General features: G+C 43.9%; 1 protein-coding gene across 1 annotated transcript in view; it reads left to right on the top strand.

Annotated features, from left to right (window-relative positions):
• The window catches only part of LOC135558868 (epidermal growth factor receptor-like), a 60,164-nt gene that overhangs the window by 30,355 nt on the left and 5,064 nt on the right, over positions 1-24,745 (top strand). Inside the window, exons 2-22 of the mRNA XM_064993054.1 lie at positions 10,738-10,889; positions 11,380-11,566; positions 11,798-11,929; positions 12,230-12,298; positions 12,423-12,541; positions 14,287-14,428; positions 14,797-14,913; positions 15,510-15,636; positions 15,775-15,848; positions 15,983-16,070; positions 16,219-16,418; positions 16,827-16,959; positions 17,556-17,646; positions 19,377-19,543; positions 19,702-19,740; positions 19,901-20,045; positions 20,159-20,281; positions 20,681-20,779; positions 21,867-22,052; positions 22,879-23,034; positions 23,319-23,394. Coding sequence (XP_064849126.1) covers positions 10,738-10,889; positions 11,380-11,566; positions 11,798-11,929; positions 12,230-12,298; positions 12,423-12,541; positions 14,287-14,428; positions 14,797-14,913; positions 15,510-15,636; positions 15,775-15,848; positions 15,983-16,070; positions 16,219-16,418; positions 16,827-16,959; positions 17,556-17,646; positions 19,377-19,543; positions 19,702-19,740; positions 19,901-20,045; positions 20,159-20,281; positions 20,681-20,779; positions 21,867-22,052; positions 22,879-23,034; positions 23,319-23,394 — 2,622 coding nt within the window. The remainder of the gene's footprint in view (positions 1-10,737; positions 10,890-11,379; positions 11,567-11,797; positions 11,930-12,229; positions 12,299-12,422; positions 12,542-14,286; positions 14,429-14,796; positions 14,914-15,509; positions 15,637-15,774; positions 15,849-15,982; positions 16,071-16,218; positions 16,419-16,826; positions 16,960-17,555; positions 17,647-19,376; positions 19,544-19,701; positions 19,741-19,900; positions 20,046-20,158; positions 20,282-20,680; positions 20,780-21,866; positions 22,053-22,878; positions 23,035-23,318; positions 23,395-24,745) is intronic.

Raw genomic sequence — 24,745 nt, 5'->3', positions numbered from 1 at the left:
GAAACTATTCATCACTAGGAAGCTATAGTAAAGGCCTCCAGTCTCAGTCTGCTTAATGCGTAGACCAGGGGATGAAAGTGACGGTGAGTAAGAGCTGAGCAACACAATGCCGCTTACGGACTAAAACCTCAGTCTCTTTTAAAGTATGTATGCCTTTTTATGGGTCCAGAGAGGAAGAGGCTATGGAGTTAGTTAATAGGGATGTGACTAAGGCAGTAGCTGAGTTGGCACAAGTGGTTGGAATCACACAGGAACAGTACTAGGAGAAATTCAGTTTGATCCCTGATATCCCCTTCACGCTTCCCTAGTATAAACTGTTTTCAATCTGTCCCATTTAAAAGTTTAGAAAGATCAGGTTCAACTCACTACCCCTGACTACCATGACTTAACTGTAGCTTTCAGTGTAGGGTTGATAAGAGGCAACCAGTGTCTTTATCTCCTGTGCCCTTAGATGACATTAAGGACAGAGAGCTCAGCCTTCCTTATCTGTGCTGCGTGCTGCTCTGCTTGGCTCCGCTCGGACCCGGGATGGCTTTGGGAATTCTGCTGAAACCAAACCAATAGGGCATTCGCGAATTACAGCTGCTTTTTCTTGCTGGAATGATGTGTGAAATGTGTGGGTTTTTCTGCCTGTGGTTTTTGCCCCTCCCCTCCATTGGTAAAGGAAATGGGAAATGCCTCCACAACCTTCTAGTACTTGTGGATAGCCCTCACAGGATAGTTAAACAAGGAACATTTGGACAAGTGGGGACATTTTGCTTGTCCCCACAAATGTTTTTTTTTTACATTTTTTATTTAGGCTTAGGGGTTCGGTTTAGGGTTAGGAATTTGGGGTTAAGGTTAGAGTTAGATTTAGGGTTAGGGGTTAGGGAAAATAGGATTTTGGTCCAAACAATTATTTGGTCCCAACAAGTATAGCAATACAAAAGTGTGTGTGTTTGTGTGTGTGTGTGTGTGTGTGTGTGTGTGTGTGTGTGTGTGTGTGTGTGTGTGTGTGTGTGTGTGTGTGTGTGTGTGTGTGTGTGTGTGTGTGTGTGTGTGTGTGTGTGTGTGTGTGTGTGTGTGTGTGTGTGCGTGCGTCAGTGAGTTAGCAGGCAGCAGTGAGTTTGTCTTGCCGGCCTCTCTACCGCCCACTCTCTCTCTCTCTCTCTCTCTCTCTCTCTCTCTCTCTCTCTCTCTCTCTCTCTCTCCAGTCTACCTCTCTCTGACTTCCTGTGGGATTGTTAAAGAGGAGGATAGTGTTTGCAGTGGAAGGGGGGATACACTGGGAGAGGAGGGGGAGACGGGGTAGAATGTCTTGAGCCTAAAAGGGGACAATGGGGAGAATGTCTGGAGTGAAAGAAGGAAAGGAGGAAGTGGGCAGACTGTTGAACGTTTAAGGAGGCTGGTGGGTAGATTCTTGGATTTTAAAAGGGATAGAGTTTTGAGTGTTGGGTGACTGGTGGGATGTAGTGTGATTTAAAAACAGAGCAGTGGATAGCACATACAAATGGTGCCATGTATGTTTATGACCTGGGTGTCTAGTGATTATAAAAGCCCAGATTGAATTATGGTCTTCTATATGGGACAGGTGCGGGAAGTGATACTGGTGTAGATATCTATGGTCACTGGCAAGCTAAAATAATAGTTATTTGCACATCTATAATATCTCTTTCTGTGGCCACAAAGGGGCATCATTAGGAGCAGTGAATGCGCCATTGATAGTTCAAGTAAATGAATGAAGAGTCTGTTGTGTGACCAGGGATCACTGTGTCAATTCAAGGGATCACTGACTTGAATGTCATGAAAAGAGCTTCTTGTATCAATATCAGTATCGAACAGCAGCTCTGTGTATGTCAAGCCTCCATCCCAGCAAATAGGGATGTCCTGAGGAGATTCGGCGACGTTCCCATTAGCCCCCTTAAGAGTTTCGGCAGGACGTTATCCCTTTGACGTTCTGAGAACGTTTGCGTGACGGTCCCAAGGGAACGTTCTCTGGGGGACCTTTGTCTAGTTCCCTGTAAGTTCCCAGGACGTCACTGAGGACCATGTCAGAGCCTTTTTAGGATGTGTTCAGGAATGTCTTTTTACTAGTTCTTAGGACGTCGTGTGATGTCCCAAGGGACCGTTCTCTGGGGAACCTTTTTCTAGTTTGTCTCAGGGACGTCCCCAAAGACATTTTAGGACGTTCTTGGGACGTTATGTCATGGTCCCCTGGAGGTTTTGTCTAGTTCCAGGTTTATCCCGGGGACGTCCCTGAGCACATTTTTAGGACGTTCTTTGGACGTTGTGTCATATCCCCCTGGAGGTTTTGTCTAACTCCCGGTTTGTCCTAGGTTAACTTAATTCAAAGGTTTTAATGTTTAAACATTCACACTCCTATGCAGTACAGCAGAGTAGAGTACAGTACAGTAAATTATACTGTACTCTACGCTAGTGTGCTCTACAGGGTCATAGCTACAAATGAGGACACAGGTGCTCATATTTACGTGTTACTTCTGTGAACTTTCACTATTGAAAGTATCAAGACTAGGAAATGTTTCTTAAATGTACAGAAGGCACAATTTCTGCAAAACTAAATCTAATCGTTGATATTAGTCATTACTTCAACATGACTGTGTATATGTGTCATGTATTTCCAATACCTTATGACTTTTTCTGCTAGATGTATTCGCTAGATCCCTTTTCCGTCTGTTTAACCAGAAGTCAAAGCCTTTGCTTATTCCAAATATTTGGGATGTCATTTTGTCTTTTTTTATTTTATAAATGCCTTCGTTTCTCAAACCAAATTTGAAGTGCTCCTATGAATCTCTCCATCCTTATCGGTTATTGTTGCGATTTACACAAAACGGTGTGTGTGCTGTGCAACAGTGCAGAGTGACTGGGTATATTCCAGCATTCCACCACAGGGTCACAGAGTAAACATACGACTGACCCTTCTGCTGCAGATATCTGGAGTGTCTCAGTGACTGCTAGAGAACACTATGTGTTTGTACAGGAACACTCTCTCACTGGGGTAAATATTAGCCTTTTGGCCTTTATTTGGTCTCTTTTCCCTCAGAGTTCTAAAGGACCAAACCGCCCCGAAAGACGACACTTTCAAAGCCGTTTACTTTCAGCTCAAACTGTAAGAGCTCTTCCAGTGAGAAGTCATGGAGTTGTGTTGTGCTTACAGAGGGCTCAATCTGCTCTCCAGATAGATTCACGTAAATGAAAGTGAACACAGTTAGAAGGGATCATCGGTCATTCACAGCATTCACTGGTGTTTGCTTGCACTGTGCTCCTTGTGCTCCACAGCTGGGCTGGTGTTTTGTCCTCTCTGCAACCCTGAGGGGTACGGAGGGGGGGGTATCCGCCACCCTCCACTCCCATTGTGGACCACTTTTCTTCTGAGACGCCCCAAGTTGTTTTCTCAAAGGGATTGATGCTACATGCATCTCCCACGCAGAGGAAGATGAAGTCGTCCCCTGGCCTCGCAGTACAAAGGACAGGATATTAGAACGGTTTTCTTTAACTGCAGGTCCGTAGGCCTATTCTTGCACAGTAGCCCTAAACAGGGTACTTCTCAGAACAAAGGTTTTCTATTGGGATACGTACCTTGTGTATGTTAACTGCATTAGTATTCATTTTGAATCATATTGCGAAATCGGGACTTGATCCCTCACCCCCTCGTCAACATCAGCCAATCGGAAAGGAGGAGGGAGGAGGAAGTTTGTGCTCAATGCACAGGAAGTATGGGGGAAGTGCTTTATTTTCCTCCCTCAGATAGTGGGCCTTTGAGATTATGCTCCCGTCGAATCTGGGGGTGTGGATGGAAACTTGAGGCAGTGCACTGCACCCCCGAGGAGCCTGTACTTTGTACTGCATCCAAGGAAAGCAGAAGAAACTGCTACACGATGCATCTGTTTTTCTATTCAGAAGCGTGGTGTCGTCGCTTTTAGGAGATCGATGATTCTTCTTATTAAACTGTTCTGACTCGTACAATTGATTGCATGTATTTAATGTTAAATTGATGATACTATATCATTCTGCATGAATAGAAATGTAGCTTAAGTCTTACTAAGGAAATTAATGTTTGTATTGATTTGTATTAAAGAGAGGATAACACTGGCGGTTGGGTTACTCTGCTGTGATTCTTTCTTCGGGGGGAGGAATAAACAAGAATATCAATGAACATAGCCACTTCCCCATTAATTATGAGTCAAATTTCACTAATGGAATTCTCAGACTCTGGTGGCAGTGTAATTGAATTGCAGGTAGGGAATGAGGGGAAGGAAACAAGGTTGTTGGATCATTTCTGTTTCTCCCAGTAGAACGGGCTGTCAATCATCATTCCCTTTACTGAAGATAGGCTATAGACACATTAGTACAACCCAGTTGGCATATGAATATTGTTTACCGTTTTGCTTTTGTGAAATTAGAGACAATTGTTGATTCAGAATTCAACTTGTCCAGATTCCTCACAGGGTAATAGACCTACAGAGGTTCCTTGCAAACACTCTTTTAGAAACAACTTTTTAGAACAACACAATGTTAATGCTGTAATAAACTTAACTTGTTGAGATGAAGTAGTTGCCTCATTACACGTCCCGCAGTTTAAAGATCTGCTAGCCGCCAGAAACAGAAATCTGCTTTCACAACCTTGAGTTCTAACACTAGTCCAGCAAGAAGACATCAAAAGGCAGATGTGTGACTGCACATTGAAGCAAGCTCAGATGACTAATGATCAGGTTAGTCTAGGATGTGTGTGTGTGTGTGTGTGTGTGTGTGTGTGTGTGTGTGTGTGTGTGTGTGTGTGTGTGTGTGTGTGTGTGTGTGTGTGTGTGTGTGTGTGTGTGTGTGTGTGTGTGTGTGTGTGTGTGTGTGTGTGTGTGCGCGTGTGTGTGTGCGCGTGTGTGTGTGTGTGTGTGTGTGTGTGCGTGTGTGTGTGTGTGTGTGTGTGTGTGTGCGCACGAGTGTGAACATGTGTGTGTGTGTGTGTGTGTGTGTGTGTGTGTGTGTGTGTGTGTGTGTGTGTGTGTGTGCGTGTGTGCGTGCGTGCGTGTGTGTGTGTGCGCAGCGTTGTTAGGGATGCAGCACAAGGCGATCCAGGGAATGTTCTGTACAACTGAGCCTCTCAAACAGGAAGTCGTTTACCTGATTACATAACACACACAAAGAGGTAGAGGTTCTGGAGACTTGCCAGATCTGCCACTCCCTGCCTGCTCCTCCTCGACTCCTGGCATAGTAAGTGACGTCACCGCAGCTGGGCGGAAAGGAAGTGAAGCAATCAGCGAAGCATTTTAACAATTTCACAAACTACCTCCTCACTCATCCCATTAACTTCATCAGAAACCACTCCCTCTGAATCTTATGTACATTGATGGTACTGTCATTCTCGATGAGTCAAACGTGCATCAGGTGTGACGGAATAAATGGCGCATCCGGTACGGTTTAGCTACTTCTGGGTTTTTGATGTAGTATTTCCACATTCAGGTCTCATGAAGGATTGTAATGGAATGATATCTAACTAGGGCCAAAGTATTTTAATAGTTCTCAGATCCATGTAGAGGCAGATGATTGCATCATTTGCACCTAAGTTTGTTTTCAATTTGAACTATTCATCTGGTATTCGTTATAAATCTATGATTCTCTCTTAATCACGAGCGTAGTGTTATTCTAACCGCTAGAGGCTGCATCTGAAATGGTGCACTTTATTTTTGGTTTCTTCTTGTCATGGCGTACACAGTAAGTCGTTTTATGGTGGTGTAATGTCAGGTCGTATAAGTATGATATCACTCCCTATGATGACCTATCTGTGATGTTAAATGATGGCTAATACTTTAATGCATTGCCTCTTACTACTGTATACTGTACGTAGACCGGTTGTGATGTTTTTGGTTTATTCCTCTTCGGCCTTTCCGTCAGTCATAATTGAGTTAATTACGTTTATTAAATCTCACGTCATGCCTCTCCTAATTAAAACAAAAGAGGCTGCTTTCTACAGTAGCATCCTAAGTCTGGCTTTGTTGCTAGGCGTTAGGGGGTTTGGGCCTGCCTCTGTTGCCACAGAGTTAGGTTGTCAGGTTGCGTCCCAAATAGCACCCTGTTCCCTATGTGGTGCACCACTTTGGACCCGTGCAGTGCAATGTAAATGGAATAGGGTGCCATTTGGGACGCACACTTAGGCCAGTGCAGTGGATGATAAGGGTTCATGTCAGGGTGTCCCCTCGGGGACTTGTTAATGAGGACTAGAACGAAAGGACTTCACCGAGGAACACAGCTGTTCAAGGTCCTATACTCTCTCTCTGATTGGCCCCATCGCTAGCCTGGTCCCAGATCTGTTTGTGCTATATTGTCAGCTCCTTCATTTTCTGCGAGACAATGACCAGATAAATTGGCAAGACAGCACAAACAGATCAACTGATCACAAGAGCTAGTAATAACAAACAAGTGAAGTGTACCATGGAAGTAGTAAATAAATAGAGTAAGATATTGCTTTGACATTTGTGTTGCCAGTTCATTTATGAAGTTCCATATTGTATCATTTCAAGAGGACAGGCTTTGTTAGAATAATACTCCTTAGTAATGATATGTTTATTTCCTCCATTCTTGGAATTGAAAAGGCCAGTGTACGAGAGCATTGTGTTGTGTTATTAAGGTGTGTCTTATGCTGAGGCTGTCGCTTGAGTTCTGGCGCGTGTTCTGACTTTGCTGTCAGGACCAGGCATGTTTAGGAATGTATTCCTAGGATCACTACAACTACAGAAGGTTCCCATCCAACCATTTAATGCGAGTAAAGAACATGTCTGATAAGAAAATGTCATGACAGGCCTGATGTAAACTTTCCAAATGTCAACAAAACAAAATACGCTAGACAGGGTGGGATCTTTTTGCGGATTTTAGAATCTTGGCAGGACAATCTGTCGCCAATTGGATGGAAACCTAGCTACTGACTTGAATTTGAGGAAGGTAAATTCTCTGTTTGTCCCAAAACTCTTACTCTGACTCCAGGGACACATTTACCAGAATGTAAAGTAGTGTCGCTCTTGCTCAACCACGACGCTATTTTTGTTCGAGCGATTGGTTAGAATGCTGCTTATTGAGTGTGAAGTGTTGTGGTGCGGATGTTCCCTGGTTCTAGCCAAGGCTACTCTGTTTGTTCAAATTTTATTTTATTCCACATTTAACTCTGTACTGTACAGTCGTCTATAGTTGATCACTTGTGGTCTTTAGTGTGTGATGGTGCTTGGGGAACCACACATCTTTCCTCATCTGGATCAAATCCCCAAGCTGACAAGGTAAAACTCTGTCGTTCTGCCCCTGAACAAGGCAGTTAACCCACTGTTCCCCGGGAAGGCCGTCATTGTAAATAGAATTTGTTCTTAACCGACTTGCCTAGTTAAATAAAGGTTAAATCAAATAAAATGTGCCCCTGATTCACAGTGTCACAGTGTCAGTCTCAACAGCCTGTCAGACCAGCTCAAGGGACAGACAGACAGACAGAATGAACAGGAAGTCAGTAAGGTGACCTGTTTCCTCCAGACCCACATTCTCCTCAGTCAGTCTCTTCTACTATGTAAAGGATCCTCTTGTCTTCCTCTGCATACTTATCTCTAGTACTGCCTCCTTGCCTTGGCTTATCCGAACACGGGTTATGTAAGAGTAGATTACAGCATTATCAGCCTTTTATCTTAGGCGTTTGTTGTCCTGGCTCGCTCAATGGCTCTATTGTTGGTGCTAGAGCCTGTGTGTACATACACATTATCAGCACTTGGAAGAGCCTGATACATTTTTTTAATTGTGCCAAGAATGGGAATTGTATTCCAATATGGCTCCAGCTTTAATTTCCACAAAAGTCTTAAAGGTCCTGAAAATAGCCTTTTGAAAAGACAAGCTTGAGTGGACGAAAAGTTTATATTCATGAGCTGGCCTTGACTGGGAGCTCTTTAAAACACCTATGTCAAGAAACTTGGATGCAGAATTCGAGTAAAATCATCTCAATTAAATTTGGTGACACACAAAGCAACTCAAACAACATTGAAATTGCATCAATTATGTATTTTTTTATATACAGTTGAAGTCGGAAGTTTACATACACCTTAGCCAAATACATTTAAACTCAGTTTTTCACAATTCCTGACATTTAATCCTAGTAAAAAATCACTGTCTTAGGTCTTTCCTGGATGTTGTCTTTAAGTCATTTTGCCACAACTTTGGAAGTATGCTTGGGGTCATTGTCCATTTGGAAGACCCATTTGCGACCAAGCTTTAACTTTCTGACTGATGTCTTGAGATGTTGCTTCAATATATCCACAATTTTCCTGCCTCATGACGCCATCTATTTTGTGAAGTGCACCAGTCCCTCCTGCAGCAAAGCACCCCCACAACATCATGCTGCCACCCCGTGCTTCACGGTTGGGATGGTGTTCTTCAGCTTACGAGCATCCCCCTTTTACCTCCAAACATAATGATGGTCATTATGGCCAAACATTTCTATTTTTGTTTCATCATACCAGAGGACATTTCTCCAAAAAGTACGATCTTTGTCCCCGTGTGCAGTTGCAAACCGTAGTCTGGCTTTTTTATGGCGATTTTGGAGCAGTGGCTTCTTCTTTGCTGAGCGTCTTTTCAGGTTATGTTGACATAGGACTCTGTGTATATAGATACTGTTGTACCTGTTTCCTCCAGCATCTTCACAAGGTCCTTTGCTGTTGTTCTGGGATTGATTAGCACTTTTCGCACCAAAGTATGTTAATCTCTAGGAGACAGAACGCGTCTCCTTCCTGAGTGGTATGATGGCTGCGTGGGTCCATGGTGTTTATTCTTGCGTACTATTGTTTGTATAGATGAACGTGGTACCTTCAGGCGTTTGGAAATTGCTCCCAAGGATAAACCAGACTTGTGGAGTTCTACATTTTTTTTCTAAGGTCTTGGCTGATTTCTTTTGATTTTCCCATGATGTCAAGCAAGTTTGAAGGTAGGCCTTGAAATACATCCACAGGTACACCTCCAACTGACTCAAATTATTTTAATTAGCCTATCAGAAGCTTCTAAAGCCATGACATCATTTCCTGGAATTTTCCAAGCTGTTTAAAGGCACAGTCAACATAGTTTATGCAAACTTCTGACCCACTGGAATTGTGATACAGTGAATTATAAGTTAAATAATCTGTCTGTTAACAATCGTTGGAAAAATGTATTGTCGTGCACAAAGTAAATGTTCTAACCGACATGCCAAAACTATAGTTTGTTAACAAGAAATTTGTGGAGTGGTTGAAAAACAAGTCTTAATGACTCCAACCTAAGTGCATGTAAACATCCGACTTCAACTGTATGTATACATCTCCCGTTTGTCATATCTCTTGTGATATGGTTCACAGCTGCACTGACAGATGTGTTAACTTTATATACAGTTGAAGTCGGGAGTTTACATGCACTTAGGTTGGAGTCATTACAACTTGTTTTTCAACACAAATTTCTTGTCGGCGTTTTGAATGACCTTTCCCCCCCTTTTGTTCCATGATGGCTGAAGACCTAGCTAGCCAGTAACTAGCTAAAACCAGACACAGATGAAAGGGGAAACATGTAAATATCTTTGCCATAGATGAATATTGTAAACTTTTAATTATATTTGCTGACAGACACCTTACAGTCAAATTTTGGCACCAGTAAAATAGCTACATAGCTCTTTAAACCACGCCCCTCCACAAACACACCTTCTCAGATGTTGTTTACAAGGCAGTACTTATTTAAATTAGGTAAGAGAATATCATGTTGCCATTGGTTTAATAAAATTAGCGTTAGGGTGATGTCACCCTATTCCTTTAGTAATCCCGCCTCCCGAATCCAAGTGTTTGACATGGAGGACGGTGTATCTCCCTCCAGATCCCTGACCCCTGAAGTTAATTGAGAGGGGGACCAGTAACTTTATGATCAAACTTCATCAATGTAGAAGCAACAGTAATTTTACATACTTTGGTCATCATACTTTGATCTGGTTTCATCTAAATACCAACCAATTTCATGAAAAACATGATTTTGACTGTTCAAGAGCTTTAAATAATCATTGTTATCTAACTCCAAAACCCGTCGCTTCATAAACTCCAGAAGATGCCACATTCATGGACCGATAACGTCCCTTTAATGTTGCCAATATTCTTAGTTGTGACAGGGAGATGAGTGGAATAGATAATAATCCCCATGAAACGCCTGTTTGTGAAGAGTAACTCAAAATATTTCTGCACAGAGTTGACACGGTGCATCAACTCAAGGCATTTGTTTTAACTAGCCAGAATAGCAGTGGAAAGAGTCTGGGCCAAGATAAATATGGTCGGCCAGCTCAGAGCACACAGCGACTCATGAGTAAGCGGCAGCATCGTAGGGATCAATTTCCCATTCTAGATTCAATCCAGCTCAGCTATTTAATGCTATTGAATGAACCAAAGTATGACTGTGCACAGCACAGTTCACACCTACAAACAAAGAAACAAGACAACTTAAGCTCCTCTGACACACGTGTGTAAAGAGAGGCAGAAGTGAATCAGAGAGTCGGTGTACTTTGTTGTCTTGGGTATGCCAGTGTACATTTTAACAGTGACTATGCATGATGAATATCACTATCCATGTAAGGGTGCTTGGTAGCTAAGATATTCCTGTCTGTCTGGATCAAGGCAGCAGTTTTTCCATGTTCATTGTGAAATTCAAGTATGGTCACTTTTCACTCAGATCTGTCTTCTCTTTCCTGGATGATTTCTAATCATCTTCTCTCCCCCCCAGTATGCCAGGGCATCACTAACCGGTTCAGCCTTCTGGGGTCAAAAGAGGGCCACTACTTGAACATGGTCAAGACCTACAGCAATTGTACCATTGTCCTGGAGAACCTGGAGGTCACACACATGGAAGACCACCATGATCTGTCTTTCCTCAGGGTAAGATAAAAGGAACGTTAGCCTGGTCCCAGATTTGTTTGCGCTGTCTTGTCAGCTCCCATGAACAATGACCATAGGAGATGTCAAGATGGCACAAACAGTTCTGGGACCAGGCTACAGGTAAGGAACCCCTTTGTTTGGAGAAAGCATTACTGGATGAAAACATCACAGCCGCAAAAAAAAATGTCTCACAAGCTTGTTTTAACCTCCGGGCATGGTCCAAAGCTATTTCAACGGGTAAGCTGTCCAAAACACCTCAATAGAGCCTTATAGCTTCAGTTGAGATAGTCTCTTAGGTTGCGCTCATACTTGTGACTAGGTTCAGTGGGTTACCGGTGGTAACCTTCTGTGAACCTTGTCTAGCTATGAAGTTATAGACAGGTGAAAACCAGTAGGACCTGAGCTGGAGCCTCTAGGTCTGAAGTTGTTCAACCCTGGCATAGTGTGTGAAGACAAGGCCTAACCCAAATGTTTCCTTGTTTGTCCACAGTCCATTCAGGAGGTGGGTGGCTATGTTCTGATCGCCCTCAACACAGCCAACAGGATTCCCCTGGACAACCTGCGCATCATCCGAGGCCACACTCTCTACAACGATGGCTTTGCCCTGGCTGTGTTGATGAACCATAATAAGTCAATGGGAGCAGGCACCACCGAGCTGCCTCTGACCAGCCTCACAGGTCAGTCTCTAGGCCTGTCCCTGCTCTGCCCAGGCAGTCGCTGTACCCAGCCGCATAATGACTGGTCACTGTGTGCCTTCTCGCGTGCTAGAACCAAACCAGGAAAAGTCTGAGCCCTTGTTATAAGCTAGGGTCGGGTGGCAGCCCTGAGAACACTGTTTTATTACATTGATTAATTCACATCAACATTCAACATCCATCTGAAAATAAATGCATCTCTCCATTTTCCAGAGATCCTGAAAGGAGGAGTGAAGTTCTCAGGCAACCAGCTGTGTAACGTGGAGACCATCCAGTGGTTGGACATCGTGGACATTGACAGCAAACCCAACATGCAGTTACCTGAACCCAACAGAAATCGTCTCTGTAAGGAGCTCCTGTTACAGCACATGTAACAATGCGTCACATAAATGCAACTACCATGATCCCATTCAATGTTTTGTGTTTTCATACACGCTTGAGGCTAGATTTGTTCATGTTGTTAGATATTAACAGGAAGCTGCTTCACCCAGCGCAGCCAACAGTTTAGTCATGTTTAACTTTCAACTAATCAAAAACTCCAACTTTGCTTTATTGAACATTAAAATACTGAAGTACACTATAAAGTATTAAAGTACACTGAAGTTGCAGAGTTCTTGAACAATTATTTTGATATATTTTCTGTAGGTAAAAATTGTGATCCTGGATGCTTCAATGGTTCATGTTGGGCGCCCGGCCCAGAACACTGCCAGACATGTAAGTCTGTAAACCAGACTCTAATATTGTTGAAAGGTATACCGTAAGACAAAAACAAGGGCTTAGTTGTATGATATCATAACTGGCACTTGCACATTACTGATGCTGTTTTCCTTCCGCCTAGTGACGAAGCTGAACTGTGCCCAGCAGTGCTCTAAGAGGTGTAAGGGTCCGTCTCCCATCGACTGCTGCAACGAACACTGTGCTGCAGGCTGCACTGGACCCAGACCTACAGACTGTCTGGTGAGAGACCCTAACCATAACCCTAACCCATCTCCACGCTGTATCTGACCCAGACCTAGAGACTATCTGGTGAGAGACCCGAACCATAACCCTAACCCATCTTCACACTGTATCTGACCCAGACCTAGAGACTATCTGGTGAGAGATCCTAACCATAATCCTAACCCATCTTCACACTGTATCTGACCCAGACCTAGAGACTGTCTGGTGAGAGACCCTAACTTTAACCCTAACCCATATTCACACTGTATCTGACCCAGACCTACAGACTGTCTGGTGAGAGACCCTAACCATAACCCTAACCCATCTTCACACTGTATCTGACCCAGACCTACAGACTGTCTGGTGAGAGACCCTAACTTTAACCCTAACCCATATTCACACTGTATCTGACCCAGACCTACAGACTGTCTGGTGAGAGACCCTAACCATAACCCTAACCCATCTTCACACTGTATTTGACCCAGACCTACAGACTGTCTGGTGAGAGACTCTAACCATAACCCTAACCCATCTTCACACTGTATCTGACCCAGACCTAGAGCGGCTGGTGAGAGATCCTAACCATAATCCTAACCCATCTTCACACTGTATCTGACCCAGACCTACAGACTGTCTGGTGAGAGACTCTAACCATAACCCTAACCCATCTTCACACTGTATCTGACCCAGACCTAGAGCGGCTGGTGAGAGATCCTAACCATAATCCTAACCCATCTTCACACTGTATCTGACCCAGACCTACAGACTGTCTGGTGAGAGACTCTAACCATAACCCTAACCCATCTTCACACTGTATCTGACCCAGACCTACAGACTGTCTGGTGAGAGACCCTAACCATAACCCTAACCCATCTTCACACTGTATCTGACCCAGACCTAGAGCGGCTGGTGAGAGACAGACCGACAGACAGACACACCACTTTCACAAGTGGCAGAGACAGATTCCACCTTCATATTGTACTGGTGTCATAGGGTGGGACAGGAGTGACCATGAACAATTCTGGGCTTCAGTTAGGCTTTAAGTAGGGTCCAGAGTTTCCCCTGGTCAGGTCACGTGGTCTGACAAAACCCTGGCTAGTCATAGGTCAAGAATGGCATCTCTCACATATATACTAGGCCGTCTTTGTAAATAAGAATTTGTTCTTAACTGACTTGCCTAGTTAAATAAAGGTTAAATGAAATAAATAAATAAAAACATTTTTTGTAGTTATTTCTTCACCCAATAAATGTGTTAGGAAACAGACACATTGCATTTCACATTTCACACATCATTATTTCTGTCTTATGATGCTCCCTTTTGTCTTATTGGCTGGTGACCAACATACTTTACACCAGTACCACTGTTTTCTATCCACTTTATGATTAAAACCACATTGTATTGCTTTTGTATCCGGTGACCCTTTCTATCGCTGATTAAACCCTGCTTTTTGACAGTGCCTTGAGAATCAGGCTTAGTCCCCAGCTGGGAAGCTAAGCCAGCGTCACCTATTCCTCTCTGGCTAAGCTGAGCCGTGAAATAGCAATGCAATGTTATAATCTGTGCATACGGGTCTGTTATGGTCCTATTGCTCAGTCTATGATGGCTGGGCCGTATTTATTAGGACATGTAACATTTTAAAACATTTTGCAGCGGAAAGTGAAAACAAGCGTTTCTTATTGGACACGTTCAGGTAGTCCATTTCCATTTTGTCTGTTGTCTTTGGTTTGCTGCTTAATGAACATAGCTCTGTTTGGTGCCGTAGGCCTGCCGGGACTTTCAGGATGACGGGACGTGTAAAGACTCGTGTCCGCGCCTCCTGCTCTACGACCGCAACCTTCACCAACTAGTCAACAACCCAGACGGGAAGTACAACTTCGGGGCCACCTGCGTCAAGACCTGCCCTCGTAAGAAAACCCACATGTTCCATCCATGTCCCCTTATGACCTCTTCTATGAGGCTACTGTATATGATAAAGGATATAAGGATTCATTAGGGGGGGGGGGGGTGGAAAACGCTGGCCTATAGGCTAGTGTATTACTCTAAGTCAGTCAGTCTGTGCCAGTCTCTCTGAGTTGAATCAGAAACTGCATAAACAAGGGGAAAAAAGGATTTAGGTTCAGGGAGAGCTAATACTATAGATGCATCTACTTTATGCAGGCTGTTAGAATCAGCTCTCAGACACTGCCATACATACAATACTGTCATACTGTCCGATACACAGTACACAATGCATTACATAGATTTGTTATATATTCTGTTTTTTCCCCCTCAGATAACTATGTGGTGACAGACCATGGAGCGTGCGTTCGGACATGCAGTGGTGACACGTACGAAGTGGACGAGGGAGGAGTCAGAAAGTGCAAGAAGTGTGATGGACTGTGCCCCAAAGGTACAGTTGATACCACCACAACAAAACTGCACTGCATTCGTTTTCTGGCTTTTACATTTTAGTGTGGCAAAGAAATTAGATGCCGGGCCTACCGGGTGGCGCAGTGGTTAAGGGTGCTGTACTGCAGCGCCAGCTGTGCCATCAGAGACGCTGGGTTCGCGCCCAGGCTCTGTCGTAACCGGCCGTGACCGGGAGGTCTGTGGGGCGACACACAATTGGCCTAGCATCGTCTGGGTTAGGGAGGGCTTGGGCGGTAGGGATGTCCTTGTCTCATCGCGCACCAGCGATTCCTGTGGCGGGCCGGGTGCAGTCCGTGCTAACCAAGGTTGCCAGGTGCACGGTGTTTCCTCCGACACATTGGCTTCCGGGTTGGATGCGTGCTGTGTTAAGAAGCAGTGCGGCTTGGTTGGGTTGTGTATTGGAGGACGCATGACTTTCAACCTTCGTCTCTCCCAAGCCTGTACGGGAGTTGTAGCGATGAGACAAGATAGTAGCTACTAAAACAATTTGATACCATGAAATTGGGGAGAAAAAGGGGTAAAATTTTAAAAAAGAAATTAGATGCCATGTTTGTTTTTATTAACATATTTTCACAGTTTGCAATGGACTTGGAATGGGGAAACTTGACAAAATTCTGTCAATCAACGCCACCAACATCGACACGTTCAAAAACTGCACCAAAATCAATGGGAACATTGCTATTATCTACACATCTATCCATGGGTAAGTGTTAAGAACATATAGAAAAGACCTAAGAGCCTGTTGAGTAAGACCTGACTCGTTTTTTTACATCACACTTAATGTGTTGTATTTGTATTTGTGAATATGGCAGATACATTTCACAGTTCTTGCTATTCACAGGGACCCATTTACCAAAGCACCAAAGATGGATCCTGCCAAGCTAGACGTTTTCAAGACAGTCAGAGAAATCACTGGTAAGAGGCAGTGCAGACTAGTCTATTAACTATACTAAAAGGTTACCAAAAGAGCCATGTTGTTGATTATTTTACATTCATATGTATTTGAATTGTCTTTTTTTCCTTCCCGTTCTATAAAAACAAACATCCAGGCTATCTGCTGATTCAGAACTGGCCCGAGAACATGACATCCCTCAGTCCCTTTGAAAACCTGGAGATTATTAGAGGACGGACCAAACAGTAAGTAACAGTAACAGTTCAGTCTCCGCATCTATTATATTATAGAGTGGCAGTAGTGAGCTGGTCAAGCCCTTAATAGCCACCTGGATCTTCTAAAAAAATGAAGTGTCTCCCTCTCACTCCCCTCTCCTCTCTCTCCCACCTCAAGTGGTACGGTGAGCTTGGCCATAACCCAGCTAACCATCACCCACCTGGGCCTTCGCTCGCTGAAGGAGATCAGCGATGGAGACGTGGTCATCACCAGGAACTCCAACCTCTGCTACACCAAGAAGCGCCACTGGAAGCAGCTGTTCAAATCCGAAAGGCAGACCATACAGCTGGAGAGCAATGCCCACGCAGCCGCATGCGGTAAATCATAAAGTCATTATATTGACGTGTGTGGTCACATAACACCCCCCAAAAAAAGGATCAGCAGCATACAAGAGCAGTCGCAACAAACACCAACAGTCAACACCATAATGTCACATAAACAACTTGAACCCGTAATAAAAGGGTGATAACACGACGCTCTGTGTTTACTAAAACAAAGGTCACATCGGGGTATGTGGCTCTGAGATTAATATTGGCCAATTTCTATTGTTGTGGCCATAAAACTGTGAAAGTGTGGGAGAACTAGGAAATGGACGCTAGCTTGTTGCTTGTACAGGCTTGTGTGAAAAGTGAAAAGGATATTTTGAATACTATATATACTTTATGTCTTGGTTAAAACAATGATTTTGTGTCGATATGTATGTGTTTGTGCATGTGTGTTTGCAGGGCTGCAGAACAACACATGTGACACAATGTGTACCAGATATGGCTGCTGGGGACCTGGACCCACCATGTGTTTCGCCTGTCAGGACTACAGCCGAACAGGAAGCTGTGTAGACTCCTGTAACCTGCTAGAGGGGTGAGGGAGGATCCCTTGTCTGTTCCCCATTTATACAATTAAAGGGACCTGATTCTGCAAAGCTGAAGCAGCGAAGAAGCGTGAAATGAACTTTTTGTACACTTGGCAAAGAAAACTATTGGCAACTCAAGCTATCAATTGAACATGGGTATTTTGCAAGATGCAGTTTTGCATGGAATGAAATAGTAAAACCAGACAGAAGACTTGCCATCAGGAGTACATGTAAGAAGTTCTTAAGGCAGTAAGGCGGCAATTAACCCAATTCATGAGAAGACAGTCCTCTCAGCTGGAATGGCAGCACTTAACTCATAGATATTTCACTTCGGGAGTCTCCTCTGTCAAACTTTGAGCGTCACCTTGCTTACAATGGAACTCTTGCTATGAGGAAAGGGATCAATGCAACCATCTGCAAATGGAACCACCTAAAATCAAATGTTGAACAAGTAGGAAGTATGGCCTGCTCCCAGATCTGTTTGTGCTGTCTTAGCAACTCCTATGGGACAATGAGAATAAAGGTTGGCAAGAGAGCGCAAACAGATCTGGGACTAGGGTAGTGGAAATATGCTACATGCTGACGTTTTGTCCTCATTCTGCAGGGAGCCACGTGAGACTGAAGTGAATAAGACGTGTATGGAATGTCATTCTGAGTGTCAGCTCCTCAATGGAACCCAGACCTGCACTGGACCAGTATGTGTGTCTCTTATATTTATTCTATGTCTAAGTATTTGTCTCTATATTATAAACTGGGTGGTTCGAGCCGTGAATGCTGATTGGCTGAGAGCCGCGGTAAATCAGGTATGCTGCTCTAATTACATTGGTAACCAGTTTGTAATAGCAATAAGGCACCTCGGGTTTGTGGTATATGGCCAATATACATGATATGGCCAAAATAATGGGCATCAATATGGAGTTGGTCCCCCCTTTTGCTGCTATAACAGCCTCCATCCACTCTTCTGGGAATGCTTTCCACTGGATGTTGGAACACTGCTGCATGGACTTGCTTCCATTCAGCCACAAGAGCATTTGTGAGGTCGAGCACTGATGTTTGGCGATTAGGCCTGGCTCGCAGTCGGCGTTCCAATTAATCCCAAAGATGTTTGATGGGATTGAGGTCAGGGCTCTGTGCAGGCCAGTCAAGTTCTTCCACACCAATCTCAACAAACCATTTCTGTATGGACCTCGCTTTGTGCCAGGGGGCATTGTCATACTGAAACAGGAAAGGGCCTTCCCCAAACTGTTGCACAGAATCATTTAGAATGTCATTGTATGTTGTAGCGTTAAGATTTCCTTTCACTGGAACTACGGGGCCTAGTCCAAACCATGAGAAACAGCCCCAGACCATGGTCAACTGTAAGTGCTGAAATTTTGAAGAGGAAAGGGCAACTGTAAGTGCTGTTATTTTGAAGAGGAAAAGTAAACTGTAGGTGCTGTTATTTTGAAGTGGAAATGTCTAGGAGCAACAACGGCTCAGCTGCAAAGTGGTAGGCCACACAAACTCACAGAACGAGACCACAGTGTTGCAACTGAGGACAGACAATTTTTGGTGCTACGCCTATGCACTCAGTGGTCCCGTTCTGTGAGCTTGTGTGGCCTACCACTTCGTGGCTGAGCTGTTGTTGCTCCTAGATATTTCCACTTCAAAATAACATCACTTACAGTTGACTGGGGAAGCTCTAGCAAGACAGAAATTTTACAAACTGACTTGTAGGAAAGGTGGCATCCTATGATGGTGCCACTTTGAAAGTCGCTGAGCTCTTCTGTAAGTAATTTATGGAGATTGCATGACTGTTTGTTCGATTTTATACACCTTGTGTGTGGCTGAAACAGCCTAATCCTCAAATTTGAAGGGTTGTCCACATACTTTTGTATGTATAGTGTACCACGACTAATGGCTGTATCCAGGCACTCCGCATTGCGTCGTGCTTAAGAACAGCCCTTAGCCGTGTTATATTGACCATATAGGGGCGGCAGATAGCCTTGCGGGGAGGAGCGTTGGGCCAGTAACCGAAAAGTTGTTGGATCGAATCCCAGAGCTGACAAGGTTCTGCTCCTGAACAAGGTAGTTAACCCACTGTTCCCCGGGCACTGATGACGGTGATGTCGATTAAGGCAGCCCTCCGGACCTCTCTGATTCAGAGGGGTTGGGTTAAATGCGGAAGACACATTTCAGTTGAATGCATTCAACTGCACAACTGACGAGGTATCCCCCTTTCCCTACCACCCCCGTGCCTTATTGCTTAATATACTATGTGTCCGTCTCCATGCCATGTCCCAGCACAGTAGGCACAAGGTATTTCTCTAGCATGCTATTATTATACAATAGTTGTGTCTGTTAAATAAAGTATGTCTCCACACAGTTGTTTCTTTGAGATGTGTATGTAATACAAGGTCTTGCTATCCTCTTCTCTCCCTTTCAGGGCCAAGAGCAGTGTACCCAGTGCGCTAACTTCAAAGACGGCAACAACTGTGTCCTGGGGTGCCCTAGAGGGGTGCCAGGGGTGGCAGGGGGCAAGAACACCTTCATTTGGAAGTATTCAGATAAGATGAAGGTGTGCCAGCTGTGCCACCAGAACTGTACCCAGGGGTAAGTGAAGGAATCTGTCACAACCGCATAAATACTGCAATACACAAATACAGACACATGCATCCCATTTGAATATTAAAAATGAAATGTCTCAGTAAAAAAATGATGTAAAGGTGTTGGAACGGACACGTGTTCATGCGTGTGTTATGTGTTTACAGATGCACCGGTCCTGGTCTGAGAGGCTGTCAGTCTATAGGGTAAGCAATTGACTCTTATCGTGAACAGTAACTTACAATGGTACTGTTCCAATTGTATTCAAACTTAGGAACACTCAGTTTACTAAGCTAATGAACAGTTATCATTTGTGTGTCGTTTTTTTTCTCTGTGTTGTTTGGTTACCACCCATCTCCCATGCAGTAACTCTGGCCTATCGGTGATCGCGGCTGGTGTGGTGGGTGGGCTGCTTGCATTCCTCATCATGGGCCTGTCTGTCTTCGTGTTACTGAGGCGACGCCACATCAAGAGGAAGAGAACCCTGCGAAGACTACTCCAGGAGAGAGAGGTGAGAGGCAGACACTGAGGGCTTTCTACAGAGGGAATGTAGTCATCGTTGATAGTGCATCAAAGTGAACAGAAAGTAAAACGTCTTTATCTGCATCTATTGCTATTCTACAGTTAGTTGAACCGTTGACCCCCAGTGGTGAGGCCCCCAACCAGGCTCTGCTCCGCATTCTCAAAGAGACCGAGTTTAAGAAGATCAAAGTGTTGGGATCAGGGGCCTTCGGCACTGTCTACAAGGTAAATACAAGCGCTAACTTCTTCTAGATTTCGTTCAGAGAACTCCAGTGTCTTGGATTGTACTGTAGTGAAGTAGCTTATGGGAATGTGTGTTACGACTACGTATAAACCAACACCCTTTAACCACATCTACGTCTGTTGTCAATTTTGCAATTAACAGCCACATATTTAACGTACCACATCCTGCGTCATATTCCAGTCCACAGTAACTACCAGTTAGTTTGCCGTTCCCACTTTCCATTTTAACGAACCAAAACCTTTAAGAAATTATTAATGTACACTCATTTTTCTTATGATTATTTAGTGCCTGGAATTTTTCCTGGCCTCTTGACATGACATGAACACATCTGTACTTTGTGTGTGTGTGTGTGTGTGTGTGTGTGTGTCTGTGTCGTGCAGGGTCTGTGGGTCCCTGAAGGAGAGGACGTGAAGATTCCTGTGGCCATTAAGGTTTTAAGAGAGGCCACATCACCTAAAGCCAACAGGGAGATCTTGGACGTGAGTTATATCACTCTATGTCACTTCACTCTTAGACAAGGCTGGTAGAAACACAATCCAGAAATGTTTCGGCCCTCAAGGCCCAGGGTTGGCATCCTTGCTTAAAGATGTTTGTTCATGGGAGTTAGAACTGGTATCTTCCGAATATAAAGGCATTCTATTAAGCACAGTATGGTATCATACATTCATTGATGGTTACCCATACATACCACACTGTACAAGCACTTTCAAACGAAACATTCGTTGGCAAATTTGTTTTTTTGACCTAATTTAGCAGCATAATATGTTATTGAGAAGCCTATACAGCCACTATTGCATGTCACTGGACACTAATTCCAAGCACATGCTCATCAATTCAGGAAGAAGCTGAAATAATGACACCATTTAGTTAGAAAATGGGAAATGGTGTCAGGTTTCTAGAAGTCATTTTCTCAGTGGGAGCGTCGGAAATGAGATTAACTCATTGAGAAGGTTTGGACTAGGGTTGGGGAGTGGGAGGAGGATACTAATTCAAGGTTAAGGTTTTCTGGAATGAAATCTAAAATCTTTTCCAGTAACCGCAGTTAAAAAAAAAACACAGTCCAGACCTGGGTTCATAAAGTATTCGGAAATACTTTGGCTGGCTGGCTGCACTTGATTGAGCTTTCCTGGCGCAGTGGAACCAATAGAATAGTCCAACTTCATGCCCCACCGATCTAGCACTCCAGACAGGCTCAATCAAACACCCTAAGTATTTGAAAGATATCAATTGTGATTTGAGCCCAGGTCTGGCACGGTCCTGTGAATATTCCGTTTCAGGATTTAGAGTGCATGGACAGCTGAGGTTTTTGCAGTGATGTTTCTCTTGACCTCTTACCACGAAGGTCAAGAGCTTTCTTAAAGAAAAGGTCTTGCACGTTTACGTATCTGGCTCATAAGCGTACATTGTTTTCAAGCTGTCAGTTGTTGAAATGGTTCATGTTTAGATATCATTATTGAGTTTTATGAGCGCACACTAGAATGATGCCAGCATCACTAGCCCTAAAGGCGGTATACTGTACTATACTGCCCTGGAATAAATGTTGGTACTATATCTAACCGACTATAGGAGGCCTATGTGATGGCCAGCGTGGACAACCCCCATGTGTGTCGTCTGCTGGGCATCTGCCTGACCTCCACAGTGCAGCTGGTCACCCAGCTCATGCCCTACGGCTGTCTGCTGGACTACGTCAAGGAGAACAAGGACAACATCGGATCCCAGTACCTCCTCAACTGGTGTGTGCAGATCGCCAAGGTAAGACGGGTGCATTTAAGCGACCGGGCAGTTCATTCAATGTAGTGAATTTCCAAGACGCTGTTGTTTTTCCAACTAACCAAAAGAAAAGTCTGTTTGTGAAAATTCATATTCTTTTTTTTACTCTTGTTACGGCTACATTTGGAATTTCAAACCACAAAATGCTGGGTGCACTTCCTGTCCTGAAGTCGTCTGTCATGCTCTGCAGCATAATTATACAGATCTGGTGTCAGTCTGTGTTTGATTTAGAAAACTTGTTGCTGTCTTGTCACACAACGATCATGACGGGGTTAGGCATAAATGGCGAAACTGGAACGTGGCACCCAGACTATGATAAGGCACGGACCTCTTTCCTAACCATGTGACTTGACCAAAACTCTGGCCCTTTAAGACTACCCATGAGTCACTGTGTAGTGGATTAAAACTTAATCAAACAGTGAGTCAGTGGAAAGTCCGGAAAGGCCGTGTATTTTTTATTTTACCTTTATTTAACTAGGCAAGTCAGTTAAGAACAAATTCTTATTTTCAATGACGGCCTAGGAACAGTGGGTTAACTGCCTGTTCAGGGGCAGAACGACAGATTTGTACCTTGTCAGGAGTGTATGTCCATACACTCCTATAGACACCTACAGTTCAACGTTCACTTGACATCTTGTTGACCTTTTTAAAACAATAATACAATGAGTCACTATAAAGTGCTGTAGCCCTATCGCTCTGTTTGAATACAGTTAGAATGCTCTAAAACAGGGCCCATGTATGGCCATCATAGACTCACTCATTCGCTTTTACCTCCTCATTTGATCTTTTGACCTGTGGTTGGCCTCAGGGGATGAGCTACCTGGAGGAGCGTCACCTGGTGCACCGTGACCTGGCAGCGAGGAACGTCCTGGTGAAGACCCCTCAGCATGTCAAGATCACGGACTTTGGCCTGGCCAAACTCCTCAACGCTGACGAGAAGGAGTACCACGCAGACGGAGGAAAGGTCTGCTCCTCATTCCCCTCATTACTGATTGAATTGAATTACTGTGAAGAAATGTAACGCAAGGAACACGTTTTTTTTTGCCAAGTAAATATAATATTATGGTCCCGTTTTTTTATTTATTTTCTGTACGATGGTGATTTATTTTACTATTTCCATTCCGACCTAATATAGTCTATCGATAACACAGTTGCTATACTTTACTTACATACCTAATGTTGTCTTGGTCATCTGGAAGAACTACCTCAGTTTGTGAACCCTAACTCATAAGAGCCCTCTCTCTGCAGGTACCAATCAAATGGATGGCACTGGAGTCCATCCTCCACAGGAAATACACACATCAGAGTGATGTTTGGAGCTATGGTCAGGAACCCACATAACCACACGATTTAATAGGATTAATGCACAAATCCATTTAACATACATATATCAAAACTGGATGTACAGCAATGCATGTCAATGCTGGAATTAACCACAGTGCTTGTGTAAATCCAGATGCATAAATATTATTTCTGGATCATGTACTTAATCAGAACTGTTCAAATCAGGTCCAGATAGGAGTATTGGGTTTTTGAGTATCTGGGAGATTAGAGAAACGGGTATCTGGTATCGCTGATCTAACTTTACACCGGCAGGTCCGGGAGGTCCGATATCTTACAGTGTTGAATCCTCCACCTCAAACCAATGTCCCTAACACACACCACCGCTGGTTTGGACACACAGTTTGGATGCATGCACGCACACACACACTCTGCTCTGTGGGCCGGTCTCCAGATCCGGTTCTCTGAAGTTGTGTCTTCTACTCTACAAGGCAAAGACATCAGCAGACCCTGGCAGCACCACCCACCAGCCCTCCTAAGCCCCTCTTTCTATCCTCCTCTCCTCTTTTCCTTTTCCTGGTCCTCCTCTTCTCTTTCAAACTGATCCAACACCAACGGAACCTGGCAACTCCCACTCTTAAGGACACATCCAACTCACTGATGTTGACTGTGTTTTTTTTTAGAAAGTAACTTGACATTGTTGGTTTCTGCCTAACAGCTTTTCTGGACTAAAAACAAAGTAATGTTCCCTAGTTATTTAACTTTAACTGGGATTGTTTCTATGCCACTATAAGTAGCCCTTTACACTCGTACCTCTATACGGGTTGAAAATGTCAGGTTTGTGCACTGACAAACGCATAAATTGGAATGCAGTGGGTGTACAGTAACATGCTATGAATGACGCCATTTTTGGATTGCGTAAACAACAACAGTAATTGTGTGAAGGCGGGGATGCAGGGTTGCGTTCCAAACAAAACATCTACAAGTGTGCTTGCTCTAGTTCCTCAACGGCACAGCTGAGAGAGCTCAAAAAAGCACTTTATAGTTGAAGACTCTTCTTTGAGTCATAAAAGTGGGTTGAAATGACTTAGGAACAATGTGCACTTTAGAGAAGTGTGTGGCCACTTGGAGACACCAGTTAATTCCTCTCAGTCAAACCCTCGTCATGTTTCTGTCTTATGTTGCACCTACCTCACATTTACAGGAATATTCTTATCATGGTACTGAATGTATCCAGAGTATTTTCTGATTTTGATATCAACAAATGCGGCGAAAAGTACAGTAAATGTAGAATGCACATAAAATCAACAGTGAAATGTTTGGATTCAGTCTTGTGTCAGGTGAACCTGTTGTGTCCTCACCTTTGGTGTAGTAATTGTCCCATCATCTCCAAA

This window comes from Oncorhynchus masou, chromosome 17, assembly GCF_036934945.1.
Source record: "Oncorhynchus masou masou isolate Uvic2021 chromosome 17, UVic_Omas_1.1, whole genome shotgun sequence".
Classification (NCBI taxonomy): Eukaryota; Metazoa; Chordata; class Actinopteri; order Salmoniformes; family Salmonidae; genus Oncorhynchus; species Oncorhynchus masou.
Note: the sequence above shows the minus strand (reverse complement) of the source record. Positions and strands in the feature narration are given on the sequence as shown.